At 36.3% G+C, this 27,760-nt stretch overlaps 1 protein-coding gene across 2 annotated transcripts in view; it reads left to right on the top strand.

The window, feature by feature from the left end:
- PKP4 (plakophilin 4) overlaps window positions 1-27,760 on the top strand; it is a 67,098-nt gene that overhangs the window by 29,461 nt on the left and 9,877 nt on the right. Inside the window, exons 6-13 of one of the 2 annotated variants that reach the window (XM_039328377.1) lie at window positions 69-201; window positions 2,664-2,877; window positions 10,298-10,481; window positions 16,701-16,818; window positions 17,730-17,921; window positions 18,105-18,278; window positions 21,754-21,904; window positions 25,989-27,756. In XM_039328377.1, the coding sequence (XP_039184311.1) occupies window positions 69-201; window positions 2,664-2,877; window positions 10,298-10,481; window positions 16,701-16,818; window positions 17,730-17,921; window positions 18,105-18,278; window positions 21,754-21,904; window positions 25,989-26,146 (1,324 nt within the window). In that variant the 3' untranslated portion in view covers window positions 26,147-27,756. Of the gene's footprint in view, window positions 1-68; window positions 202-2,663; window positions 2,878-10,297; window positions 10,482-16,700; window positions 16,819-17,729; window positions 17,922-18,104; window positions 18,279-21,753; window positions 21,905-25,988; window positions 27,757-27,760 lie in introns of those variants that run through there. The other variant, XM_039328376.1, reaches the window with a different exon arrangement.

The raw sequence follows: 27,760 nt of genomic DNA on the forward strand, positions 1-27,760 counted from the left end.
CTAACTAATAAATGTCATAAAATAACAGTGCATTCATTCTTTCCTTTGAATTTTCTTATCTACTGAAGAGAATTTGCATGGCGGGATCCAGAGTTGCCAGAAGTCATTCATATGCTTCAACACCAGTTCCCATCAGTTCAGGCCAACGCAGCAGCCTATCTACAGCACCTATGCTTTGGAGATAATAAAGTAAAAACTGAGGTATGGAACAGGTCTTACTGATCAACTGTCAGTGAAGAATATTCTATAACTATTAGAACATGTGGCTTAATATTGAAATACTCATCAGGTTAGACACTGTAAACTCTATGAACTGAGAAACCTTGTAATGGAAATATAGTCATGCTTTTAAGCTTTATTATGGTCAGTAGAAAAACATTGTGCAATTAGCTATTTCCCTCATTAACATTATAATTTGCTCATACACTTAGACGCAAACCCTGGTGATTTTTGTGGAACATTTCTAAATATTTGCATATAAGGCTAATGGAGATTTTTAAAATCTCAATTTTCTCGGTGTGGCTCTTTAAAACAAGTATATGAATATTTATGAAGTTTTTAGTGAAATTTATGCATATATGAAATGGAAGGAAAAATAATACTACAAAGAATAGTGTTTAACTTCGAATTACTTGAAAGTATGCTTTCCAGTATTAGCTGCCACCTCTTAAATATTAAAGAAATCCATCTCTCTGGACACTTCTCTCCTGTGTTCACAATACAGTATTTATATAAGGAAGTATATATACAAAGATAATCTTGTTAAGCCAGTTTCAAAATAAACAAATTGACAGGTGTTTCTAGTTTTGTTTTTCATGCTTTCTCTATTTATAAGGGAATTTTAAAACCCCAGTGCAGACTTTTGCAGATTTTCAAATCTAAGACAAAAGCATGAATATTTTCTTAGATTTTATCCTTAGCGATTCAAATAGCAAGTTTATTTATACAGAGATGGGATTTACTCATTAATCTTGAGCTCAGTTGAGACTGAAGCATCGCTATGAATAACAGACATAATTTGAACTATATTATTTCCAATGTTTGCTTTCCAGTAGGAGATAAGCAAGCCATCTTGGCAACACAAAATATACTACATTATTTTTGTTCCTATGTTTTTTCTTTCTTTCTTTTTTTAAGTTAAAAATCCCCTTGGCCAATTTCTCTGTAGATAAGTAGCACAGATTACCTTGTCTTCTCATAACATTTTGATCAAAGTTCCTTCAAATTAGTTACATCTGTAACACTGACAAGATGAGAGCTATCTTTAGGTTTTGATAATTAATATATTATTATTAATAATAATAATAATCCCAAATGAATGGAGCACCACTTGAAAACCATTGGCATTAACAAATTCACCATCAGCCAATTGCAAAAGTTGGCTTTACTCAGAACAGCTTACAACCTGCAATGATATCTGTAACACCATCGAACATCCACATCTGCCTATCCCAGGTCCTTGGAAAAGACTCGATAGGTAAACAGAAATTCCAAATCCAGTCTGAACATCTGGCTGACTGTGTGACAATCCATAATAACAACAGAAGCACTTGTGAATAATTATTAAATAATTTTTCTGAGTTAAAGGCCATGCAGGATTTCAGAGGCTATGAAAGCAAAATACAATGTACACAAGTATTAACTCTAACTTGCTGATAGTAACACTTAAAAAAAAAAAGCCCAGTAACCAGAAAGGCTGGCAGAAATGTAGCTGCAAGCAATCTTTATCAGCATCCTTATTTGCTGCTTTCTTTTCAGCACTCCATTCTTACATCTCTCCATTACAATAACTCCAAACCAATAGTACTGAGTACATGATTGGTGTATCCTACTCTACTGACTGAACTAGAAAAACTTCGAGGGGAGGGGAATCCTAATCACAAAACTCAGACAGCCCTTGAAACACCTACAATGGAAACATTTGAAGCAGCTAATTTTGTGAATAAAACTCTACATTTTATTCCAATCTTAAAACAAAACTCATGTCCTTTGCTTTGAGCACTTGAAAAGGTCATGTTTATTATCATATATCTATAAACCGCTAGCAGGATATTTCATATAAAAATGATGCACTATATAATGCATATGCTATATATATTATATAGGGATTTGGATTAATGGCAATTTTCTGGATATTTCAAACTATAAACTTCAAGTTACCTTCATTAATATAAAGATGTTTGAAAAAATAATTTTCCCTAACAACTTTCTTTAACCTATTGTCTTTCAGAGGTGTTACACGATAACGTCCATCATCTGCAACCAGAGCAGCTAAATATTTGTGTGGCCAGGGATTGGGAATATTATTTTTACAGTCATATGAAAGATTTTAAGATTGAGAAAAGTGCATCTCTAAACTGTTGAGATAACAGCCAAGCATGTTTATAAAAATTACTATTAATGGGTTTTATTAAAATATCTGCAAATTATGTTTTAATTCCAGAACATTTATTTTAGCTGAAAATGGGGGGGGATGGCTAATACACACACTATACACAGCACTGTATTTCAATAAATTAGACATACTGTATATCCCCTAGAAATGCCAAATATTAAATAGGCAGACAGTAAGCTTGGTATGTGCAGCCTGTGTGAGAAAAATATATTTTTCCAGAATTTCACTTCACGTATTCACTGACTCCTCTATTCAATGTGTTTTATAGGTATGCAGATTAGGTGGAATTAAGCACTTGGTTGACCTGTTGGACCACAGAGTTCTTGAAGTTCAGAAGAATGCTTGTGGCGCCCTGCGGAACCTGGTATTTGGGAAATCTACAGATGAAAATAAGATAGCAATGAAAAATGTTGGTGGAATAGCTGCACTTTTACGGTTGCTAAGAAAATCAATTGATGCAGAAGTAAGAGAACTTGTCACAGGTAATTGCTAATAGATAGGAAATAAATGATTTATAGTCAGGTGCAATGAATATGTGTGCAAGAAAAAGCATTCCTTTGAAATAGCTCTTATTTATTTGAAAAAAAATATTTACTACAGCTCTAAGTTATGTCTGTTCGGTTCACTGAGACTTATACCAAAGTTAAACAACCTGGTTTCCTCCAGATGTTTTGTATATCGGCTCCTATCATTTCCTTATCAGTTCTGGTCATCATGTTCTTTTGTAAAGATCTGATGGTATAAGTGCTATTCAAAACAATTTATGATATCTTATATGTGAGTAAGTCTTACCTCTGGTTGGATAGGCATAAGATTGTATTTTGGGATCCTTGGTGCTCTCTGAGCTTGGTGGGTTTCTTGCAGATACTTCATTACCAAATTAAATAACTTCATCAGCGCTCATCAGCACTGATGATGTTACCTACTTTGGTAATAAAATGTCTGCAAGAAAACCACCAAGCTCAGAGAGCACCAAGGACCCCACAGTTCAATCCTGAACTACAAATAGTCTTCTCTATAAGATTGTATTGATAACTCAGGTAAAAATTTAAAATATTGCCTAAAAGCCTACAATCTCCAGAAATTATTTAAACAGTGTAAAATGTTTAGTATATATCTACCGTACTTTCTGGCGTATAAAACGACTTTCTCAAGCGTTAAAATCGGCACCAAAGTCTGGGGTCGTCTTATACGCCGGAAATAACGGTAGTTTCCGGCGTATAAGATGACTTTCTAGGCATGCAACTTGGCGCCGAAGACAGGGGTCATCTTATATGCCGGGTAACCTTATACGCCGGAATATATGGTATACGATTTCACTGTGTGTTCAGAGTGAGAAATGTGCTGTGTATTTTCTGCACGATAAAAATTCTGTTCTATTCTATTAATCTAAGCTTGTTTAAATATTTTTTTAATCCTTGGGTAGCTGGAATCTGGTGATATTTACAAATGCCAATAGGAAAGACTGATCCCCTAATTTGGGAAATATATTCTGTGAGAATCCAATGATGTAACCTTTTTTTGACACCAGCTAAATCTAAAATCTGTGTGCAGATTCACTTCCTCAACATCTTATTTTAAATTCAAGCACTGGCTTGAGAAACTAGAGGGTTTCTATCTTATGTGTAGCTTGTGCTCACAAACACTATAACTATTCACTTCAAAATAATCCCTTTCAAATTCAGAAATCTTAACTTCTGACCCACACAAATGAGTGTGGTTGGTTGATTGCAGTTTTAGAAAATTATTCATAGTGTTAGAAAACATTCACACATTTCGCACTACTTTACAGAGTGTGACACATGCATTAAGAATTAGCCAAACTGAATTTCTAGAATGCTGTTAGTTTTTGCAAGTTGTAAAGAACATGGAAATTTGCAATACATGGAGTAAATTAAAAAAGAGAGAGAACATATTTTTTTCTTTTTGCTTTCCTGCATCCTTGAAACATCTCTTTATTCAACTTTCAGTTCAGTAAATCTGCTACTTCTAACCTATTTACCTAAATCTGCTGCTTCTATTTAACCTGAAACTTTCAACTTCCTAGAAAGTTGTTCCATCACTGCTTAGTCATTCACTCTGAGTACTCACATACAGTGAGTTGACAACTATTTCCAGAATTTCTCCATTCCCAAAATAAGACAGAAACAAAGATCGTGATATAATTGCTTATGATAGAGAATAATCTTATATAGCTATTTTTGGTAGTTCCAATAATTGGAAAAAATAGGAGCTTGGAATTCTAGAAACATTATTTTCCAATCCTGGTATACCTCAGTAGTCAGAAAAAAAGATGGGAAAACACTGTTGTCCCTCTGAACAACAATATTGCAACTGCAGGTTATAGTGCTGCACAAGTCCTTAACTTACAAAGTTACAATGGACCTCCCCAGAGTTACTTATGACCCAGTTTCAAAATTAAGACAGTCAATCTCCCCCCCCACACACACACACACACATGTAGTGATGTAATTGTATTTTGGGCATTTGACAATTGGCCCACTTTTACAGCCATTTACAGTGTCTTGAGGTTACATAACCACAATTTACATTTTTTTTTTGCCAGAAACTAGTTTTACTTTCATTTCAGGCAAAAAAACATCCATTGGCTTAAACGGGTTTGCTTAAACACTGTGGTGTTCATTTAACAACCATGGATCATTTAACAACTGCCACAAGAAATCAGGCATGTTCACACGGTGACCTGCTTAATGACCAACACAATTCATGATCATAATTCTGGGTTCAATTACAGACATAAGTCAAGGTCTGCCTGTACTTATTTTTTCCCAGGATATTATACAAATATTCTTTCTTTACCATTTCATTCAGGACATTATTGAACTGTTGCTTATACTAACTACTTAGATGACAATTTGTTTTGGAAATTAAAGAAATTTAAAATTAAATTAAAAGAATACATAGATAGCATGATGTAGTTAAACTAGTCCTACTGGCAATTTAGTATATAACAAGGGCCAATTTTGGTCAGGGCCCATTTTCCATCCATGTCATGGATTATGCATATTGCCAAAGATTCTGAATATTCCATTACATAGCTAGAAGGTATGCATAATATTTTACCTAATATTCAGTGTAATATTTGTAATATTAACTCTAACGCTGCCATGATTCTCTCTGACTCTGGTATTCATGTTTTTCATGAATGATGATACTTAGTTGGATAATATATTGGCATGTAGGAATGATCTTGATGGATAAGAGAAAAAGATGTTGCCTAGAGCAGAGTTCTCCAACCTTTCCAGCTTTGCGAACTGGCTGGGGGGGGGGGGCGGCGCAGGATAGAGAGAATGGTTTTGCGTGAGTGGCAAGCAAATATGCAAACAATTCTATTTGTACAAGTGGGCGTACACGCCCACCTCTCATGCAAATGGAACGCCCGTGCTTTCCCACTGCTCAGCAAGTGGGGATCCATATGCATACACACGCGTTCGCCCTCCACTTCCGTGGCCTGGTTCCAAAGGGCTCAAGGCCCAGTAGTGGGCTATGGCCCATGAGTTAGGGACCCCTGGATTAGAGAATAATCAGCCAAGAGTGGGGGAACTCCCTAGTGGCTTAAGAGACAGAGAAAGAAACTTAGGATCAGGTTATTAAAAATTGATGGCAGAAGAATCTTACTTTCAGGCTTTCAAGATTCTGTCAATGTAGCCTTACAGTAAAGTAGATTTAGCTTATCCTGTTTCCTGCCTGGTTTACCTGGGAGGATTGGCAAGTAATCTTACTGAATAAATAAATAAAATAAATATTTTTACTTAATGAAGTTATCTAGTCAGGTAATGAAACATCTGCAAACAACTAAGCTCAGAGAACACTAAGCACTCCATAGTTCAGTCCTGAGCTATGTATATTCTCTTTTGATGGAGCCACATATGGATGTCGTACGCTTCAATAGGCACGCAAATGACAGAAATTTGCATGTAGGCAAACCTCCACCAAGGAATAACTATTCTTTCTGCACCAATGCCTACAACGGTTTGCCCTGCACACCAGCATCAGATGCAAATCTGCAATAAATTGCACTGCTGGATGGAAGACAGTTCAGCACAGCAGCCGGAAAATGACACAGCTAATAATCATAGATGCAGACTTCAGAATATTCTGATTTAAGTTTAATGTTAGGCTTATGTTAAAAATAAAACAGTGCTATAGGATGGGGGAATTGTATGCAGTTGGCATTTTACTTACATCAAGTGTTTGACTCTGCACATGCAAATTAACAGAAGAGCATAATTTCAAAGTAAACCAGAGTTTCCTGGTGTGTTACACCTGCAAGCGCAAGCAAGAATACATAATATTGCTGTAATTATGAATGCATGACTATTTATTTAAATATGTTCTTTACACATGGCTCTTTGGATTTCAGCTTGGTACATTTTGAGATGACATTGAAACTGATCTTAAGACATTTCCCCATTTTTTTATTAGAATTCTCATTGAAATTTCATTTATCCTCCTTTCTGAAGTATCTGCGAGAGTTATTAAGTTTGTAATAACTTAAGAACAGAATAATCCTACTTTTCAAACAATAAGGGAATATAAATCATACAGTCTAAAGCTGAATCAAAACTGGCAAGAAATGATACAGAATATTTTAGAGCCAACTGTCATTAAAGATTTTCATCATTTTAGAAGTGATTCAGGCAGTATGTGTCTTTTCCTATATCTTCTTTTTAGAATATGCAGTGCAAAGTGATTAGTTGCCTCAAGAAAAGAATATGAAGGCACCTGGACCAACATTTATTGTAGTGCCATTACTCATCAGTCGTATTTAGCATTGAGTACGAAAAATAGCACTTTCCATTTCTTCTGAGATATTAATGTAAGCATGTCAGTAATTAGTTGCAACTAAACCATGCCAAATTTAATTAAGTGTATTCTTGTTTGCAGCCCACCGTTTGCTGAATAATTGCCCCAAATCTTTGTAAATAAAGACTTTCTCCTCCAAATGTCTGCTACAGGTAGTCCTTGCTTAAGTACCACAATTGGGTCCGGCAATTCTGTCATAAGCAATATGGTCATTAAGTAAGATATCACATGACCACAACAGACTTACTTCCTCCGTGGTTGTTAAGCAAATCATCCACAATCATTAAACAAGACATGACTGCCTTGCGATTTTATTGCTGGCTTCTCTGTTGACTCTGCTTGTTGGAAGCTGTCCTTAAGAAAGGACTACATCTATTATGCAAATGTAATTTTATTGGGACTGTAAATCTTTTGCCTTTTCCATATCTATAATATGTACAAGGGAAGGAAGAGAGAAGGGAAACAGACTTTTTAACATGTTCACACAATATGTTGCCTAACATTAGGTTTGAATTGGTAAAAGAATGGAAATCATATTTTATAAAAATTAACTCTTCACTTTCTTTACAGGTGATTCCTACTGGTTAATTGGATATTATGAAATGAAATTATAATGAAAGAGATCAATTATAACAAAATCAATTCTCAAAATTCTTCCAATTTTTCATATTCTGGAAAGACTAGTACCCATTTCAAATACTGGAGAGGTTATTTTAAATAGCACTGTCAAGGCAACATTTAGGGATTTTTTTTTTACTTCAGATTTTATTTGTGGCATTCCTATTTATACCAAGAAAAAAAAATGGTTGAATAATTATATCCATAAAATTAATAAATATTATAAAAACAATTCAATAGAGTGATGAATTATAACAAAGGAAGTATTTGGATGGGAGTATTAGTGATTCATATACAGAAAATCTCCCCAAAGTTTAGTCACAGATAAAACAGAAAGGATTCTGGGAAGGAAAGCTGACAGCTAATTTGATAGAAAGCATCCTATTTTTGCTGCCCTAATACTGACTTGAGATATGTTGACAGTGGAGAAAGAACCATAAAATGGGAAATGTTGGAATTATACATTCCTTCTTCGGTACCCAGATACTAACAGAATATTTGTTAAGAAGCGGCTGCTCAGAAGTTCCGATATTGGAAATATTTTATCTTTGTAGAACTATCTAAGGAAAAAAGTACATTGTTAAAAATGTTTGGACCAAAAAATATATTGCAATTTGGCGAAACAGATTATTGTTATTTCAGATTCTCTTCTTGTAAGTATTTGTCAAGTGTTAGGTTTGAACAGTGAAGTAAATATTAGCTCAGGAAGATTGTAAAAGAAAAAGCTATGCTGAAACCACTTCAACTCTCTCTTACAAACTATAGTGACTCAATTGGTGGTACACATTAGGTCAGGCTTATGATTGTAGCCATTAATGGGCTTTTATCTTCCATGAATTTGCTTCTTTTAAAGCCATTCAAGCAAGCAGTCATCAGGATATGCCAGCATGATTACCTAGTTTAACTGTGCTACTGTTTAAAAAAAAGTTATTTCTTGTCTGTTCTGAATCCCACACAGTTTGCTTCCTTGGATGACCCCACTGTTCAGAATTTTGAAAGACGAAGAAAGACTCATTTATTTTCTCCACACCACACTACACTGAGTACACTTATAATGATCGCCCTTATATGACTGTTTCTAGAGAAAAAAATCCTTAAATGTTTTTGTTTCAGGCTATGAATTAAGAGTATTATTTATAGAGCTACAGAAAGAAGGATAGGCTTTATTTGCAAATTGATACTGCAATTTTTCTTTTTCTTTTTGTCAATCTTTATGAAGATAAGGAATATAATTCCATTATATTCATTATTTATAAAAATAGCGTTGTAATTTCATCTACAATAAATCCATTATAGTGATTGCTTATGTTCTGATTCTTTGAAAAAAATAACTAAACTATTATTACACTGAATCAATCTTTAACAATATCTTGAGTCAAAAATTTTTACATATTTCCTAAATTACTCCTGCTCTGTACTTCCATTATAAATGGCGGGTCGCTGTTCCTTTCATTCCTTAGAACAGTGGTTCTCAACCTGTGGGTCGGGACCCCATTTGGGGTCAAATGACCATTTCACCGGGGTCGCCAAACCATGCTGTCCACCATTTTTTTCCCTTTTCCCTAGCTGTCCTACTCCCTCTTATTGGTGGCCATACCCACTTGGGGGGTCACCACAACATGGGGAACTGTATTATGGGGTCACGGCATTAGAAAGGTTGAGAATCACTGCCTTAGAACAATGATGGCGAACCTTTTAGAGACTGAGTGCCCAAAAACCATCCCAGCCCACCCGCCCCCACCCTGCAGCACCATGGTGGCCACAAGCTCCGCCTGTGCCCCGCAGCATCATCTGCGCAGCTGCCATGTGCTTGGCTGCGCTGCTCCGCGTGGGCCGCACCCGGGGTGACTCCTCTGGGGGGGCTACTGGTGAGGGGGCTGCGGGGGGAGGCGGGGCTGGGGCGACAGCATGCGTGCCCACAGAGAGCGCTCCGAGTGCCACCTCTGGCACTCGTGCCATAGGTTCGCCACCACTGCCTTAGAATATACAGAAATATATTGGAAAACCTTTATAAAGCAGTGCACAATGCTATATTTGTTTATTGGATTAAGTGGAGCTTACTGCAAAGAAAATGGATGTGGGATTGGTGTTTAGGTTGCATCAATCCACCATTTGCACTACAATCTTGTGCCATTCTAAGTTCTTTCCGATTTATAAAATCGTCAGTAGCTATGACACTTCATGTTTTATAGACCTAGTAAGAGCTCTTTCTTTGTAATATGTTTGGTGGCAGAACAAAAAACACATAGAAAAAAAGGATATTTTTTATGCTGTTCGATGTTGGCAATGGTTGCATTCCTATTAGAATAGCTGAGATTACAATCATTGGGTTTTGTTTTGTTTTTTAATGTATTGGGCTTACTGCTATGAGTTCTTTGATCTTTTGAAATGATAGCTGAAATTGATATGCCTCTTGATCTTTTCTGTTACAACCTGTGATATATCCTTATTCCAAAGGTGTCCTCTGGAACCTGTCTTCGTGTGATGCAGTAAAAATGACAATCATCCGAGATGCTCTAGCAACATTAACGAACAGTGTGATAGTTCCTCATTCTGGATGGAATAATTCTTCCTTTGATGATGATCATAAAATTAAATTCCAGACTTCTTTAGTTCTGCGCAACACAACAGGTTGTCTAAGGTAAAATCATAGTTTCATAATAATCATCTTAACTAATAAATGCTTATGCATCCTTTTCAACAGTTCGTTTTTGTCATTCCAGGTAATCTTTCTTTTCAGTAATGAAAGAAGTGCTGCAAATGTAGACACAAAGATTTAATATGAATCAAATAATCCTGTGTGCTTGATTAAATGCTCATTCAGATTTAGCCTTCACCGAGTTGATTTGGTCCAGATCAAAGTAGTAATTTATTTTGCAGCATATTATCAATGTTTGTATGGTTTTTATTAATGCAAGCATTGCAAGATTAAAACAAAGTACTTCCATCAAAATCAGCGGTTCTCAACCTATGGGTCGCGACCCCATTTGGGGTCGATCGACCATTTTTCAGGGGTCGCCAAAGGCGGTGATCTGCCATTTTCTCCCCCCAGGGGGCGCCGCCGCGCATGGGTGCCGCGCATGGGGGTGCCGCCGTGCATGGGCACCGCGCATGTGCATAACGTTTGTGTGACGGGGGTCGCCGTCACACAAACATTGAGAACCACTGATCAAAATCAATATAAGAAAAGTTGGTATGTATGTACTTCTCATATTTTACCAAAAATGTTTCAATAGGCCCATGAGCGCCAAATATGTCCATTTTGCATGGAAGTCTGTTGTTCAAGCTACACAATTTCAGCTCAGAGAAGACTTTTCGATCTTGGCTGCATTCTGTAAATCCAGATTCTAAAATAAATCTATAGACTTTCACCCCAAAATCTAAAAACGCACTCAATTTATTCTATAATTTTTCTTAGTTATCGAGCACCATAACATCAGAACTCCTTTCCTGGTTACTGGTTTTTATCAGTTGCCTTTGGTGAGATGAGTGACTATATACATTTGACAAATAAATAAAATCTTGGGGTAAAAGGTACTTACTACTTACTTCCAGTGGACTGCCTTTATGTTTTCAAAGTGGGCTTTTCTTACCTTACAATAGTACAGTAATTTCTCAAGGAAATCTTATTGCTTAAGCTCTCAGCACTACTGATCTTCATATTGGCTTACTTTGAAATGTCAAATTCAAAAGTAAGTAGTACTTTTGACATGGGAGCTAGGTAACATATCTTTGCCTGTTACAGAATTAGTTCTACCTATGATTTTTGCCCCTTCAGCATTAGCAGCTCTGGTTCAAGCAATCTTAGCTTCAGTGGAGATTTCAGTTCAGTTGCCATCCAAACCAGGTGCTGCTTCACTGCCACTTAGAATCTTTTCTGGAAGCTCATGGACTAATACATTTATTAAGGTGATTACTGGATTTAAAAGCTTTTGTTTTGAACTGGTTGCCCATTCTTTCTCCAGACTAGCTGATAAATGACCAAGAGATCTCTCTCCATATGAGGAAGCCCACTCTTAAACTCCTGTTCATTGACCCAATAAACCTTATTTCATTTCACCCGCAAGCTTATCCAAATGGCTATTGAATATTGTATTGGATGTCATCCAGGCTCCATCAGTTATGAGTGAGTAGGTATGTGTACCAGGTGCCCATTCCTTTACTTCCAGTGGTTCTTAGATTGGCAAGAATGCATAGCAGAAGCTGCTTATTATGCTCCATGCTTCTAGGTAAGTAGGGAACCTATTAAAGATGAAGGATGACAGTTACCACTTTCTTGCCTCGTCATTTATCTTAACCTCCGTAACTGTTGAGTATGGCCCAGCACCAAAATTGGAACCTGTTGACAGACAGGGAAAGCAGGAAATTCAACTTCAAAGAATGTAATTCTTACAGTATTCAGTCAATGCTTTGTCCTAGCATACCACTAATCCCCAAGCTCCTACAGGCTATTACCAACAATTTATGTAGGGAAAGACAAGTGATTGTTCAGGGGGGAAAGAACAAACAAGGAGTTACTATCTTCTTTTTTTTTTTTTTTTTTTTTATTAAAAGTTTTATAAATTTTACAAAAAAAACAAGAACAATACAGAACAAAAAACAACATATACAAAAGAGAAAAAAAATTAAACAATACATATAAAAAAAAAAACCCCACCCCACACCCCTCCCAAAAACCCTCCCTTCCCCCCCCCTGAGCTTCCCAGAGCAGAATATAGGCTTAAGAAATAATAAAAAAAAAAAAATAAAAATTAAATTAAAAACTTTATATTTATATATATAAAAAAGATATCTATAATATATATAAAAATAAAACTTATGAAAAGGCTATATAATATTTTTGTATACCCAATCTAAATTGTATAAATTTTATCCATTTGTCCCAGATAACAAAAAACTTCTCTTGCGTTTGTTGCTTTAAGAAAGCCGAAATCTTTGCCATTTCCGCCAAATAAGCTACTTTAAAAAACCATTCCTGCAATGTAGGCAAAGAGTCCTTCTTCCAATATTGTCCAACCAACAGCCTCGCGGCTGTGATCAAGTTTAACATCAATACAACCTCCTTTGTATCACAATCTGTAACAATACCTAACAAAAATAAGTGCGGAGTGAATTTTACCCTCCTTCTAAAAATTCTCTGGATATTCCACCATATTTTGATCCAAAATGCTTTTATCTCTCTGCATGACCACCAAATATGATAATAGGAAGCCTCCTTGTAACCACATCTCCAGCAGAGTTACTATCTTCTTTATCATCATGCCAAGCAACAAATCATAGCAGCTTAAGATGTGGTCATGTTTTAGCAAGTGCTGCCTGCTTCGTGTAGTGTCAGGGATGAAAGAAATAACATCTCAGTCCCTCCACTCTTGTGTCATATCATTTTCTTTCATCATTTGTCATCTAAAATTCAATGAGCTCCAGTAACAGCACCTCTGACTCATCTCCACAGAAAGGCCCTTCATAGCTCTTTTTTCTTTGCAAATGCTCTTTTTTCCAAAGTTGTGGCTTTTCTTATATGCCTCTTTCTTCAGTTCAGGTCTTCTGAGCCAGACTGCAGGAATTTTTCACAGAAGAATATTCTATGCACATCTAAAGAGCAAATAACATTCTTCACCATTTTTCTAAATAGTAAAGTTAATTGCAGATTCCAAAATCTTTTGGGTGACAGTTCTCAGTTATGCTCTGTTTCTGGATCAGACAGTGCCTTACAGTGCCAAGTGAAATGGCAGGCAGCAACAGCACATGGCAAGGAATACACCATATGGGTCATTTATTAGTGATTGTGTATCTGGGTAAGAACTTGCTGATCCCCAAGAACAAAATGGAAACATTTAAGGAAAAAAAATGGTCGTTTTTTCTCTTTTGTAAATCTTATACTTTCTGTGCTCAGTCATACAACTGACCACTTTATTTATTTGTTGATGGTGTTTATGTGCTGTTTCTCATCATGCAAAATCCCACAACTTGATTTCCTAACATCACAATTGGCTGAATACAGTTTCACAACCAGTGTATTTTTGTACCTGCCATTGGGAAAACTGCTTTGTCCATTAGTGTGATTTTTGCCAGTCTACAGCAGACTGGCTCAGTTTTAATTTATCCTATTTAGGTTTTACTTGGTGCCCTGCACTGAACTTTCCAGCCACAAGGTCATGTTCTCCAGCGTACTTTTTAATAGAATGAATTATGCCCGATATTGGGTCAGTCTCTCTCACACACACACGCACACTCAGCCCAACCCCCCCTCAAAAGGTTATTGTGGGGAAAATAGGAAAAGGAAGGTGTATTAGATACGTTCACCACCTTGAGTTATTTGTTATAATAACAAAGGAATACAGATAAATAAAAAGTTATGCAAATATCCTACATCCATAACTGTTTTGGGAATTCATTAGCTATTATTGGCTAGTGGTTCTTTTACTGATGGATGGCTTCATTTTTTTACGCAGTCCATCAGTGTGATGCCAAGGATCTTACAAATACATTTGCATTTGGAAGGTATCCTGTTTTTAGATCTCTAATTGTAGAAGTATCTGTGATTCAGCCCCATAGAATAGCACTGGTAGTACCGTTGACTGAAAAATTGGTGTATACGGTAATGTTAGGCAGTAAAAGTAAAAGACAGTAACAGTAGACAACAAATAAGTTAACCAAAAGCTGTGGTGGTAGCACCAATTTAGTTTTTATCACTTCAGTTACACTGAGATGTTGAGAGAACTCTCTTTTTCTGTACTATGGAGCTGCAATATTTGAATTCTTTTAATTGTAGCTCATTAGCTACATGACTCTTGATGAGCCATCACCACTCAATATTTTCATATTTTCCATACTGATTACCAATCCAAATGACCATGTTCCCATGGCAAAAATTGCAGCGTCATTTGCATACATTAAGTCGTCAATGAGCTGTCCCTGACCATATTCAAGTCCATGCTTAATGGTGGAGATTTTCTTTCAGGAAGGCATCTATTGTAGTATTGAACAGCAGTTACATTCTTGGCATACCCAGTGCACTCCGGGAAACCCTCTTATAATTCACTTTTGAGGCAAATGCAACTGATTAAGATATTATATCTGTGCTGTAGGAACCATGGGATCTTGCTTGATATTTCTTCAGTGGCCAGCGCTAGCTGAACTTCATTCATTCTTCCATGCCATGATGTAGCATAAATATTTGGTGAAAGCAGTTTGGAGAGAAACCAGCAAGCCTCTTGTTCTGTTTGTTTTTGTATTTGGAATTGTATTGTCCATTGAATATTTTATCAGCTATAGAAAGTAAAACTGTTCCCATGATAAGATCTGCACTTGTGGCGGTCCCCCCTTTTTTTACATATGGAGATTCTGATGGCTTGCTTTGATGTCCAGATCAGAAAGTGGAGAATTAGTGAGCATAATTAATGAGCACAGGTCTTAGCAAAGCTTACCTCCTGACTTCAGTGCTTCTGCTTTGACCTCATCATACACAACCTGCTGTGTGCCTTGCTTTAGTTATTTTATAGCCTCTTCAGTCTCGCTGATTTTTGATCTTGCCTCTGGTGTTGGTTCTGGAGGAAAACCTAAACTCTTTCTGCAAGTGGTACATTATTTCGTAATGATTATATTGTAGATGTTATATTGAAGTGGTATATCATTTCGTAATGATTATATTGTAGATGTTCAACTTTTCACTAAAGGTACCATGGGGTTTGCAAATGTTATCACTGAAGTTATGCATCTGACCTCCAAGATGGTGCAATATAGTATATAATATACAGTATTCTTGTTGCCAAGCTACTTTTTGTGACTCTGCAGCAATATTATCCCAGTACTGTCAACCCAGCCATATAGATAGTAACACATCTATATGCCGGTCCCAAGCCCGGATAAATGGGGAGGGTTAATTCCCTATTGAGGGAATCAAAAAAATCAGGCACCTATCTACATAAATAATGGAAAAGAGATTTTTTTTTACTGAAAATCCAAAAGCAAACTATAATAGTCATAAAATAAATTAAAAATCACACAAAAAACTTAATAATTAAATAAATTAAATTAAATTAACTAAAATAGAACCATGGCTAGAGAGAAGGCCAAAAAAAAGATGGGTTTTAAAGAGTTTCAAGTATCTCTTTAAATAGTTTTGGGGCTCAGAAGGGAGATGCTGAAAATCTCATTTACAGATTTGTCAAATTTACACATGTAGCTTGATCAGTGTGAACTGATATGTTTAAAGAAAGCCGTACCTTGTTAAATATTGTAGAAGTTTCTGCATTTTCTCTCCAAATACGAATGGTCTTAGAAAAAAAATAGAATAGGTTGTATTCAGAGATGCTAATCTACTATTGCTATTATATTCTCCAGTGAAATGGCCTTTTCTCCTTTTGTTCATATTCTCCAAATGAAGTCGAGTGTTGGAGGTAAACACCAGAGCAAATCAGAGAAATGGAAGAGAAGGCAGAAATCTGTCTGTACCATATTAGTTGTTGCCCATTGTGAAAATACTGTAGATTTTCTGTTAAATTATTGTTTTGGTTACCTGTTCATTTAGCAAACCATAATGACAATATCCTTGTACAACAACAACAACAGATAATGTGTTTAACTATCTTAGATTCTTGAAAAGGATCCAATAGTGAAAAGTAGGAAAATTAGTCAGAACTGTCTGATAAACTATGGGTACATAATAATAATAATATCATCATCATACATCAAACTGAATGCTTCCAGATTTTTTATACTTCCCCACAAGTCAATAGTATCATCTTGGATAAATGTTCTCCTATAATCAATTTATTGTATAGGTATATTATAGCTGATATAATAAAATATGGTGGATATATCACAGGTTCTGTATTTTTTGCTTTATTTTGTGCCTTAGGAATTTAAGTTCTGCAGGAGAAGAGGCAAGGAAACAAATGAGATCTTGTGAAGGATTGGTTGATTCTTTGTTATATGTGATCCATACTTGTGTGAACACTTCTGATTATGATAGCAAGGTACGCAAATGTTTTAATTATCAATTTTCTTTTCAAATAAGAGTTATATAGAATTGATAGATGTCTATATTATTTTAAGTCAGAATTTGTCTTTTTGTTACTGAATAATTTGTATGTGAAATGTCACCATTAGTACGTTTTTTGTGCGGACAGACAACTTAAATAGACAAGAGGTTTGTTGTTGTTGCTGTTGCTGCTGTTTACTTTTCAGCCCTTTCTAGTTCCTATTCAGCCTTTATTCCAATTTAGCATTTTTAAGAAAAAAAAACTATACTTGTTGTTTAAGGAAGATTTCACTGTAATAAAGTTTGTGAACACCTACAGGAGGGTGCTAGTTATATTAGCACTATCTGATACTGACAATAATTCATTGTTAGTACTTCAAAATAAGGAAAACAGTTGGGATATACCACAACATCTTAAAATATCTATATCATTTCAGCAAAGATGAAAAAAAAAAGTCACAATACAGCCAAAAAGACAGAGTCAGCTTTGAGGTGCCATGTTTGTTAAATTTCAGATAGGATTGATGTTTCTTATTACTTCAATATCACAAATTCAGGATTTGAAAAACGCAGTACTTTAGGAATTTAACATGATTTTTTTATATTAATCATTCTATATGAGTTGGATAGCATTATGATATTAAAAGATTAGAAAATTTAATCGTCATTGCTTTACTTGGAGAAGTGAAAAACCTAAGGAGAAATAGCTTGATCCTTCCTTCCTTCCTTCCTTCCTTCCTTCCTTTCCTTCCTTCCTTCCTTCCTTCCTTCCTTCCTTCCTTCCTTCCTTCCTTCCTTCCTTCCTTCCTTCCTTCCTTCTCAACACAATATTCCCTAAATAGTCTCTAAACTTTATCTGCCAAATCATTATTGGATTTCTTTGAATCTCTTCCATTTCACTTTTAGACCGTCGAAAACTGTGTCTGCACACTTCGGAACCTTTCTTATCGTCTAGAGCTTGAGGTTCCTCAAGCCCGCCTTCTTGGCATCAGTGAGCTGGATGACTTTTTGGGGAAGGAATCGCCCAGCAAAGATTCTGACTCAAGCTGCTGGGGAAAAAAGAAGAAGAAAAAGAAAAAAACTTCGCAAGAGGATCAGGTTCTTTCTTTTCTTTTTTTTTTCCTTTTTTGCGTAGTAACTCTCTTAGGAATACCCAAAAGAAGTTTTCCATTATCTATTTATATTGCAGTGGAAGCTTTTTATGAGAACATTGAGTCACTATACGTTAAAAAGAAACAACTGTTTGAACGTAATTATTTTTATTGTGCTTATTTTGTACAGTGGGATGGAGTTGGTCCAATACCAGGGTTGTCCAAGTCTCCTAAAGGTGTGGAAATGTTGTGGCACCCATCTGTTGTAAAACCATATCTAACTCTTCTAGCTGAAAGTTCCAATCCGGCCACTTTGGAGGGTTCTGCAGGATCTCTTCAGAATCTTTCTGCAGGCAACTGGAAGGTAGTACAGGAAATTTGGGAGTAGTGATAGTTCATTCCTCCTGCCTTTACAACATTGATATTTGTGATGTAGACTATGAAATTTGGAGTATGAGTTGCAATATTACAGCTAACTGCAAAGAGTTTTTTTTTTTTTTTAATCCAACTGCTTGAAATCACAAGGTCTCTCCTGAAATGTTTCTAAAGTTACTTCAATCTAACACAGTGGTTCTCATCCTTTCTAATGCCGTGACCCCATAATACAGTTCCCTGTGTCGTGGTGACCCCCAGGGGTGAGGCCAAGTAGGTGTGGCCACCAATAAGAGGGAGTAGGACAGCTAGGGAAAAGGGAAAAAAATGGCGAACAGCGTAGTTTGGTGACCCCCATGAAATGGTTGTTCGACCCCAAATGGGGTCCCGACCCACAGGTTGAGAACCACTGATCTAACAAAACTTGAATCTACAAGTAGGATCATATGACTGTTATTCAGCTAGTAAAAGTAATTGACCTGATTCCCGATAATGCATTTGCAACTTATCTACAGATTTAACAGTAGGTTGCAATTCTGTGAAGTCTGGAAGGGCATCCTCAGAGACACACGATATATTTTTAGGGCTAGAAAAAGAAGATAGGATTTTGAAGGACAAATGTGTATAGGTATTTAGGCATTCTTTCTTAGCCATCTGAAAAAGCTTTGGTACTGGAACCAGCAAGAAAAGGGAGAAGGTTCATAGACATTCCCTGAGCATGCTAGGAATCTTTTCTTCCTTTTCTCGGGCTTCTAATATGGTCATAGAATAGAGGAAGAATTATGCTGACCTTGAAGCTGATGTAGTTCATGACCTTACCATTGCTGTCAACAACAATTGCAAGACCTGGAAAGTGATATGTGGGCCTCTAAACAACATTCTGTCCTTCTGAAGAACAAACAGCATGGTTTGGGGATCCTGGCAGGTAAATCGCAGCTCTACATCAAAATGTAGAACTGCTTTTCCAGTCATTGTCATGCATAGTTAGGCCTTTATATCTAGGCCAATTGAACAAAGCCAATTGCTCCTCAACATTCATTGTTTAATAGAAGTGGAAAATCAGAGAGTTGTTTGAATATTCATTGCATTCTTTTCAGATCCAGTGACTAAATTCAAACAAATGCTAAATGTTAAGATACATCTGAAGGTATTCTTATATTTTGAACATTTTGTATCAATCAATTTTATTTTGGTCATAGACCAGCATAGAACTAATAATATAACAATTAATAATAATAATAATAAAGTTGGAAGGAACCTTGGAGGTCATCTAGTCCAACCCCCTGCTTAGGCAGGAAACCCTACACCATTTCGGATAGATGGCTCAAAAACAAACATAAAAATAAAAAATTCAAATTGATAGAAGAAAATAAGGTGTGGATAAAATGATCCCTTTGCAGGGCTTCAGCAAGTATTAGACTTAATATAATAATGATGATGATGATGATGATGATGATATTGGAAGGGACCTTGGAGGTCATCGAGTCCAACCCCTGCTCAGGCAGGAAACCCTACACCATTTCGGACAGATGGCTGTCCAGTCTCTTCTTTAAAACTTCCAGTGTTGGAGCATTCACCACTTCTGGAGGCAGGTTTTTCCATTGGTTAATTGTTCTAACTGTCAGGAAGTTTCTCCTTAGTTCTAGGTTGCTTCTCTCCTTGGTTAGTTTCCATCCATTGCTTCTTGTCCTGCCCTCAGGCACTTTGGAAAATAGCTTGACTCCCTCTTCTTTGTGGCAGCCCCTGAGATATTGGAATACTGCTATCATGTCCCCCTCGTCCTTCTCTTCATTAAACTAGACATACCCAATTCCAGCAACCGTTCCTCATATGTTTTAGCCTCCAGTTCCCTAATCATCTTTGTTGCTCTTCTCTGTACTCTTTCTAGAGTCTCAGCATCCTTTTTACATCGTGGTGACCAAATCTGGATGCAGTATTCCAAGTGTGGCCTTACCAAGGCATTGTAAAGTGGTATTAATACTTCCTGTGATCTTGATTCTATCCCTCTGTTAATGCAGCCCAGCACTGAGTTGGCTTTCTTGGCAGCTTTACATTCTTGTAATATCTTAAAATTTCTAATATCATTATGGTCTTTTTAGTTATCTGTCCTACTTATTTGTAGCAAGTATGGCCCAACCAATTATAACCAAGAAATAGCAGAGTAAAACATAGAATTTTATGTGCATATTTAAAAGGAAAAGAGAAAAGGCAGGGAGAAAATGGGGAGAGAAAATACATTGAGTTATGGAAGCCTAGTTAAGGTTCAGCATCACCTCACTTGAAGGAGTTGTTTACATTTAATCATAGTTCTGATACAGAAGTAGCCTACATTCTTTGAAATCCCTGCTTCCAGTCAATTAGCAAGAGATTAAGGCGGGGTCTTCAAACTTGGCCCTTTTATGACTTGTGGACTTCAACTCCCAAAATTCCTCAGCCAGCATGCCTGCCTGAGGAATTCTGGGAGTTGAAGTCCACAAGTCATAAAAGGGCCAAGTTTGAAGACCCCTGGACTAAGGCAATCGGCCTCTGCTGCCTAGGTATTTATGTTATACACATAGGGAAATACAAGTATCTCATAGATTTTTTTTTTTTAAAGGCAATGCAGCAAAACATGTCCCATGGTTTCAAATTCCCCCTCCTCTCAAGGACAAAGCTACAACTCTTCTCTCCTAATTTTTCTTTAAAAAATAAGCTATTAGAGATGGATGGTGGTTCTTGATCACTGCCTTCTGCAATTTATAAATCTGATCTTTTACAGCATATAACAGGAACAAAAAAAATCGTTTTTTTCAGGAGAAAAATAGCACTCTGTTAAGAGCATCTTGTCTGAACATAGTTTTATAACTGTGTAGTATCATTTATCATACTTTTTAGATTATATTCTTGTAAAATTCAAAAATCTAGCATTTGTTTAGTAAAAGAAAAAGAATTTAATTCAGCTAATTGACTTTGCTGAAATACAGCTAGGTTTCCAGCAAAAAGTAAGAAAAAAAGTGAAAGACAAAGATACTGGACTACAGAGTTCGTCAACATTCCTTTTCAAAGTATTTTGTCATTCCAAGGATTTTTTTTTAATACCTACTTTGGAAGATACTTATAAATAAATAACATACTGCTATGTTAAATTGCTTCAGCAGCTTAACTTTCCAAACATTTTGTCTTTATTCTATAAGTGTCACTGCATCTTTAATGGCTATTGAAACAATGATCACATAATTTAGTATTTTAATTCATTTTATTTCTCTATGACTCATAAGAAAAAACCTTTCGAGCTCAATCAGTGCCAAACCCGCACTTAATTTAATGGGTGCTGGATGCAGGATTCCCATTTATAGTTAGAATAAACTCATTTGAAAAGCTATAAAATAAATTTTGAAAAGATATAAAAATTTATGTTTTGAAAGGTAATTTCAATGGATTCATAAATAAGAAAAGACTTGTAAGTAACTTTTATTTTTATGCAACAGTTTGCAGCATATATTCGAGCGGCTGTCAGGAAAGAGAAAGGACTTCCAATTCTTGTGGAATTGCTAAGAATGGACAATGATAGAGTTGTTTCTTCCGTGGCAACAGCCCTGAGAAATATGGCACTAGATGTGCGTAACAAGGAGCTTATTGGTGAGTATTGAGGGGTACTTCCAAACTATAAATACAAGAAACTTTGAAGACGTGTTTTAAAGAAATCATTTTAGAATTCTATTATCCATTCCATCATGCCTCTCCACTGTGAAAAACTGCCACCAAAGATAAATTAATTTGGGTGGAATTTATATTTGCTGAACTTGATTGGATTTTTTTTTCAGTTTCAGTATAACCATAGATCTTTTACATCTAATGGTGGGTTCTGACAGCTCCCGAAGATGCTTTTCCTTTGGAGATTTACAGGTTTTTTGATAAAAAAAAATAATTTTAAAACCTTATTTTTAACTTTTGTATTTCTCTCAAAATGGCAATGTGGATAAGTAAGACCCATTTCTTACCAATAAGCCACTCTTCCCTTCTTCCTCTGGATTTCTTTTTATAAATGAAGGAAGAATGTTTATTAATATGTTTATTAGTACAGTCTAGATTATTGGTTTGAGTTCCTGAAAAGCCTATGAGTAGGAATTGATTTGGTATTTCATCAAACCAGATGAATTTGCTTGAAATGTAGCTTGCCAGCTAAGAAATGTTCTTTCTTGTAGAGCAGAAAGTATATGAGGTTACACTTTTAGATCTGAACCCAAGTTTTTTATGAAGTTTAAATCAAGTAGAAGAAATCAGAATAACGTTCTGGCTGCAATGCTTGGAATACTATGTGCCTTTTGGTATGGCAGTAGACAAAACATTCCTTCAAATACTCCCAATGTGTGGAGAGATTACAAAATTAATTATTAAAAACAGTGGAAACTTATGAAATTCATTAAAAAGTTGTGCAAGGAAGCATTTAAAATATATAAAAGTGATTTTGTGATCACTTAATATAAAAAGCTAGTTAAAACATAGCTAGGAAAATAGGAAAGTTTAAACACACTTTACCTGGGAAACAACACACCTGGGAAAGGGATTCATAGGCAGGGCAAAAGCTTATAACGGGTGTCAAACTCAATTTCGTTGAGGGCCGCATCAGCATTACGGTTGCCCTCGGGGGGCCGGGTGGGTGCAGCCTACTGGGTGGGCATGGATGGAGTGGGTGTGGCCTACTGGATGGGCATGGCCAGCTCTACATTGTTCGTGTCAAGGATGCCTGTGGGGGCCTGGGCAAGAGTGGGACAGATCTGAGGGTCTCTGGCAGAAGGGTGGGACCGAAGCAAGCGCCAAGGCATGGTCCATTTCTTCATTCCTCACAAAGGGTGACATCTCCTCAGTATGCACCCAGGGGGCGGGGCCGACACAGCAGGGGCTGGTTCCTCACTATTTTTAGACGGCCTTGTGGAGCTAAGATTCAGCATAGATGGCCACTACAAAATTGTATATTGGCTCCTGGCTGGCCAGGGCCATGGCAGCGGGGGCCGTTCCCTCACTGTTTCCAGGATGGCTTCACGGGCCACTGAAACCACTTCGCGGGCCACATCTGGCCCTCGGGCCTTGTGTTTGACATGTCTGGCTTATAATATGCCTCTGTACATAATAATACGATTTGGGATTTTGTTTAGCTGAAAGAATAAGAAATGGATTTGGGATAAGGAACCAATGGATTTGATCAATTGGTGAAATGATACCAGGGTGATGCATCTGGTATTTCATGATGAGAATGTGCTAACATTTTGTTAGCCATGTTCTAGCTTCTTCAGACGTGCTTAATATCATGATAAAATGTATAAATTCAAACAGGCTTCAACATTTTCTGTAAAATGTAGGGCTCATGCAGCAGATAAATCATGGACATCATAACTTGAAGAATCATTTATGCTGCATCTGTTTTATCATCTGACAGCTCATAAAAATTGAGAGAAGTACTGAAAAAAGGATGAGATACATACTCAGTTCACATTTCAATGAGGCACAAGCTGAGAAATTGGCATCAACTGGAGGGGATGACCCATCCCCTCCTCTTTGGAGACTATAAATGTTTAAATGTATGATCGATCGTAGTTTTTACTTAAATACTGAAAGTTGTCTGCGGTTACTATAGCACAGAATTAATGCTTTTCTCATCTATATATTATTGAAAAATTTGTCATGTCTTTTATCTGGGTAAAACAGTGCGCCATAGGACAACAGTGTTTGAACCAAGGGACCTCAAATGGACTAACTTACCAAATGTGTCCAAAATACAGAATCAGTGACTCCTTAGAGCATGAAATTTGGGGAGGTTGTGGCTGCTTCAGGCTGCTGCAGTCACATGATAGTCATTTTTTAAAAAACAAGTTTTATTAATTTTTTTAATTTTTACATCCCAAGTAATTAGGAAGCAGCATGGTGATAGGGTAATCAAAAATCCAATAACAGAATCATTCTTATATATCTCAGGTTACCTCATTAAAAGTTCCCTTTCTGTTTCCCTTAATTTTTATATCATATTCAAGTTAATACGTTTCTAGATAGGGCTGAATCAGTCAATACATTTATCAGTAAAATTTTAGTTATACATATCCAAATCCTGTTTTTTAAGTTTTACTTAATTCCAATTACCATGTTCCAATTTAGCCATTAATAACCAATAATTAAACTTCGAGTAACCCTAATTTCCCTCATTTCATTACTAAATAATTGTCGTGTCTAGAATACATATATTATTCCGAAAATTAAATTCTTACTTTATTTCACAAATATATTCTATTTCTCGTCCTGATAGCTCCTCATTTGCTAATAAAATATCTTTCTGTCACAAACCCATTTCCATATTATAACTCAAAACTATAATCTAACAATTAATTTTCATTTACATTATAAATCTAGGTCCTAAATATTAAATCAATCAATATCTCTAAAAATCTCCTTAACCCGTTAAATAGAATTTTAAGCTATTCCATCATCAATCAAGAAGAGAAGAAGAAAAAAGACAAAAAGAAAAAGTTTTTAAAATTTTTAAAACTAACTCTGGCTTTCTTTTTTTGCCAGGCAGGTTTCCATACCAGTGCCTTTAAGTCCTCAAATAGGTCTCCCTTCATTCCTACACATATTGTTTGAATCAAGGGAGAACAGCCAATTATCAATTTTTCAAAGGAACTGGCCCCTTTGTAGTTATTAGGTTGTTGGCCTAATAATTCCAATCTCCCTGTTTGGTTTAAAGTGTTTATCATCACTTCAGTCTGGTCTTCTTCTTTTTCTTCCAATTTCGTCTGACTAGAGTAGAAGGTCATGTCCAGTGTTGTAGTTATTAATTGATTTTCTAGATTGTTTAGGTTCTCAATGTGTTGTATTTGTTGTTCAGTTCCTGTTGCTTTTGGAGTTAAGGTACTTTAGTTGAAATCAGTATTTGGTTATCAAAGTTCTCAATGTTGTACGTCTTGTTGTGTAGAATCCTCTTTAGTATTAATTTGTTCCTCTTCTGTTGTTTTTTGGCTTGTAAGTTGATTAGTTGGCATCTGGGGTTCAATTTGTACTTTTGGGGTAACATCTTTGGCTTTTACTCTGGAATTCATTAACTCCGTGGCTTTAAGAATTTTTTCAAGTATAAGTTTATAGTTAAGTTGTGGTTAGAGATAGTCTTTTAGTGGAGGCTATGCTTAGTAAGAGTCCAGTGTCCACCTCCACAATTTCTAGAAGTTGTTTTCGCCACCCAGCTATTTCCAACTCTTATCTTTTTTTAGATAATGTGAATGGCAAATCAAGGGAGTCAACAGGCAGAAAAATGCAGTTGCTGTACCAGGCTTTGCCACAAGATGTCCCCTACAGGCTATGAATTCTTTTTCCAGACGCCCATTAGGTTTTTATTCCAGTTAGAAAAAGGAAAAGAAGATATTTTTAAAAAGTTAATAAATAGATAAAATGATAGGTCTCTATAATAGGAATTTTTTGGGACCCCAAAGTATCCAAAAATAAAAATCCAGTTATTTAGTTGTTGAGATTAGTTATTCTTTTCTTTTATTTTCAAGAGTTAAATTCCCAAAGTAGGCAAATGCCGCTGTATTAAGAGCAGGGGAGAAGTTTCAGGAGGCTTTCACAGGAAAGTAGTTAGGATAAAAGAGAGGTAAGGAAGGGTCTCACCCAACTTTCGGCTGGTGAGACTTGGTGATCGACCATGTTAATGGACAATCTTTTCTTCTTCGGTCCTGAGGAACTGCCTTGGCTGCCGCCCCTCCACAATCTAGTGAGGATCCTCCTCAATGGTGGTCGCCCCTCCAGGGTCTTCCGAAGAAGGAAAACCGGACAGCGGAGAGAGGGCTCTTGCTGAACATCTGCTGGCGCTGCGATCCAGAACCGGAAGCCACATGATAGTCATTTTGAACATTCCATGACAATTTCCCAGCCAATCTTGCTCCTTCCCCACCCAGCACTGAGAAATTGACTCATCATGTGGCTCTTAAAGAAGCAACAACTATATCTGACATAAACATAGGCCTGGATATTCAGTCAAATAAATACATTAGCCAATTTGTCTTAGTCCTTGCCTGTTTCATTTTTCAACTGCTCTTACTTTGAAAATGAATATTGACCAACCCCTCCTTCAGCCACTGGAGATCAGGTAGTGGTTCTCCACCTTTTCTTCACCGTGGACCCCCAAGACTCAAGATTTAAATCATAACATTTCTTCAAGCCTTCGCAGACGACAAGTTGAGAACCACTGAGGTAGACTAATCCTGCCCTAGCCCTCAGGAAGTCATGCGATCATATTTTTAAATGGGCTCTGACAACTTCCTACATCTCAATGAAGATTCCTGCAGAACTATTCTCAAAGAACTCTATCTTGGGTTCCCTCCAATGAAGCAATGAGAAAAATCAATTCCACATGCATTACACGTGTCCCCGAAATGATGAAAAAATATTATTCCTTCAGTACTGTCAGTGAAGGAAACAATACTACTCATTTTCCAATAGAATTCCTTGATTCAATAGCAGTCTGTTCATAGTCGTTCTGTTTCTCTATTTCAGGAATGAAATATCTGGGAAAGGATGACCCAAACAGGGCACGACTTGTCTAATTAAATCCAAAAATTATGATTTATATCCATATACATTTCATGTTTGTAAAAAAGAGACTAATTAAAAGTCCCTAAATTGTATCAAGCCAAAGCTTGAGGTCATTGTTTTTTTTTATCATGCAATGTCCATCTTTTCCTTTCTAAGAGATTCACAGAGATTATTTGTAACAGGTGAAAAATGAAGCAAGCAGAATATCTGTGCCCTATTCATACCTTTCAAAGAACAGACCCATAATGTGAAGAACTGGTTTTTCTCTTCTATACACATTTATTGCCTCCATACTCACTAGAGCCAAGATTAGGTCGTAACATTGATCTTGTTTTGTTGTCTGCGTATTCCATGTTATGCTTGAAAGAAAAAGGGAGAGCAGCCTGCTGAAATATCTGCCATGTTTCAAGAAACCACATATTGAAAGCTATGCAATTAATTCAACTGTGCCTTTTTATCTTTAAAAATAGCTCAGCTAAAACAAGGTTATCTAAAATAAGTAAACAGATTTGTATATGTCTGTGTACTTTGGCTTCTTGCCAGAATCATTTTAATCACATTTTCCCTTAATCCAATAAATGAATCTAGTACATATTTTTTTAATTTGAAAATTGATGTTGCAGTACCTAACTTTTTCCCTCTAAACCAGTGTTTTTCAACCTCAGCAACTTTAAGATGGATAGACTTCAATTCCCCAAATTCCCTAAGCAGCATGGAGAATGATGGAAGCTGAAGTCCACCCATCTTAAAATTGCTGAGGTTGGGAAACACTGCTCTATATAAAGAGTTGCATAGGACTATTTATTTTTTTATGAAATTAATTTTCCCATATTAAATAGAACCTCCTTCCATTGTTTTTGAATGTGTATATTTCTCCGTATCATCATTCTTTATGATGATGAAAGTATATACTGTGGC

The sequence above is a fragment of the Crotalus tigris genome, unplaced genomic scaffold, assembly GCF_016545835.1.
Source record: "Crotalus tigris isolate CLP2741 ecotype Arizona unplaced genomic scaffold, ASM1654583v1 scf7180000024376.1991246, whole genome shotgun sequence".
In the NCBI taxonomy this organism is placed as follows: Eukaryota; Metazoa; Chordata; class Lepidosauria; order Squamata; family Viperidae; genus Crotalus; species Crotalus tigris.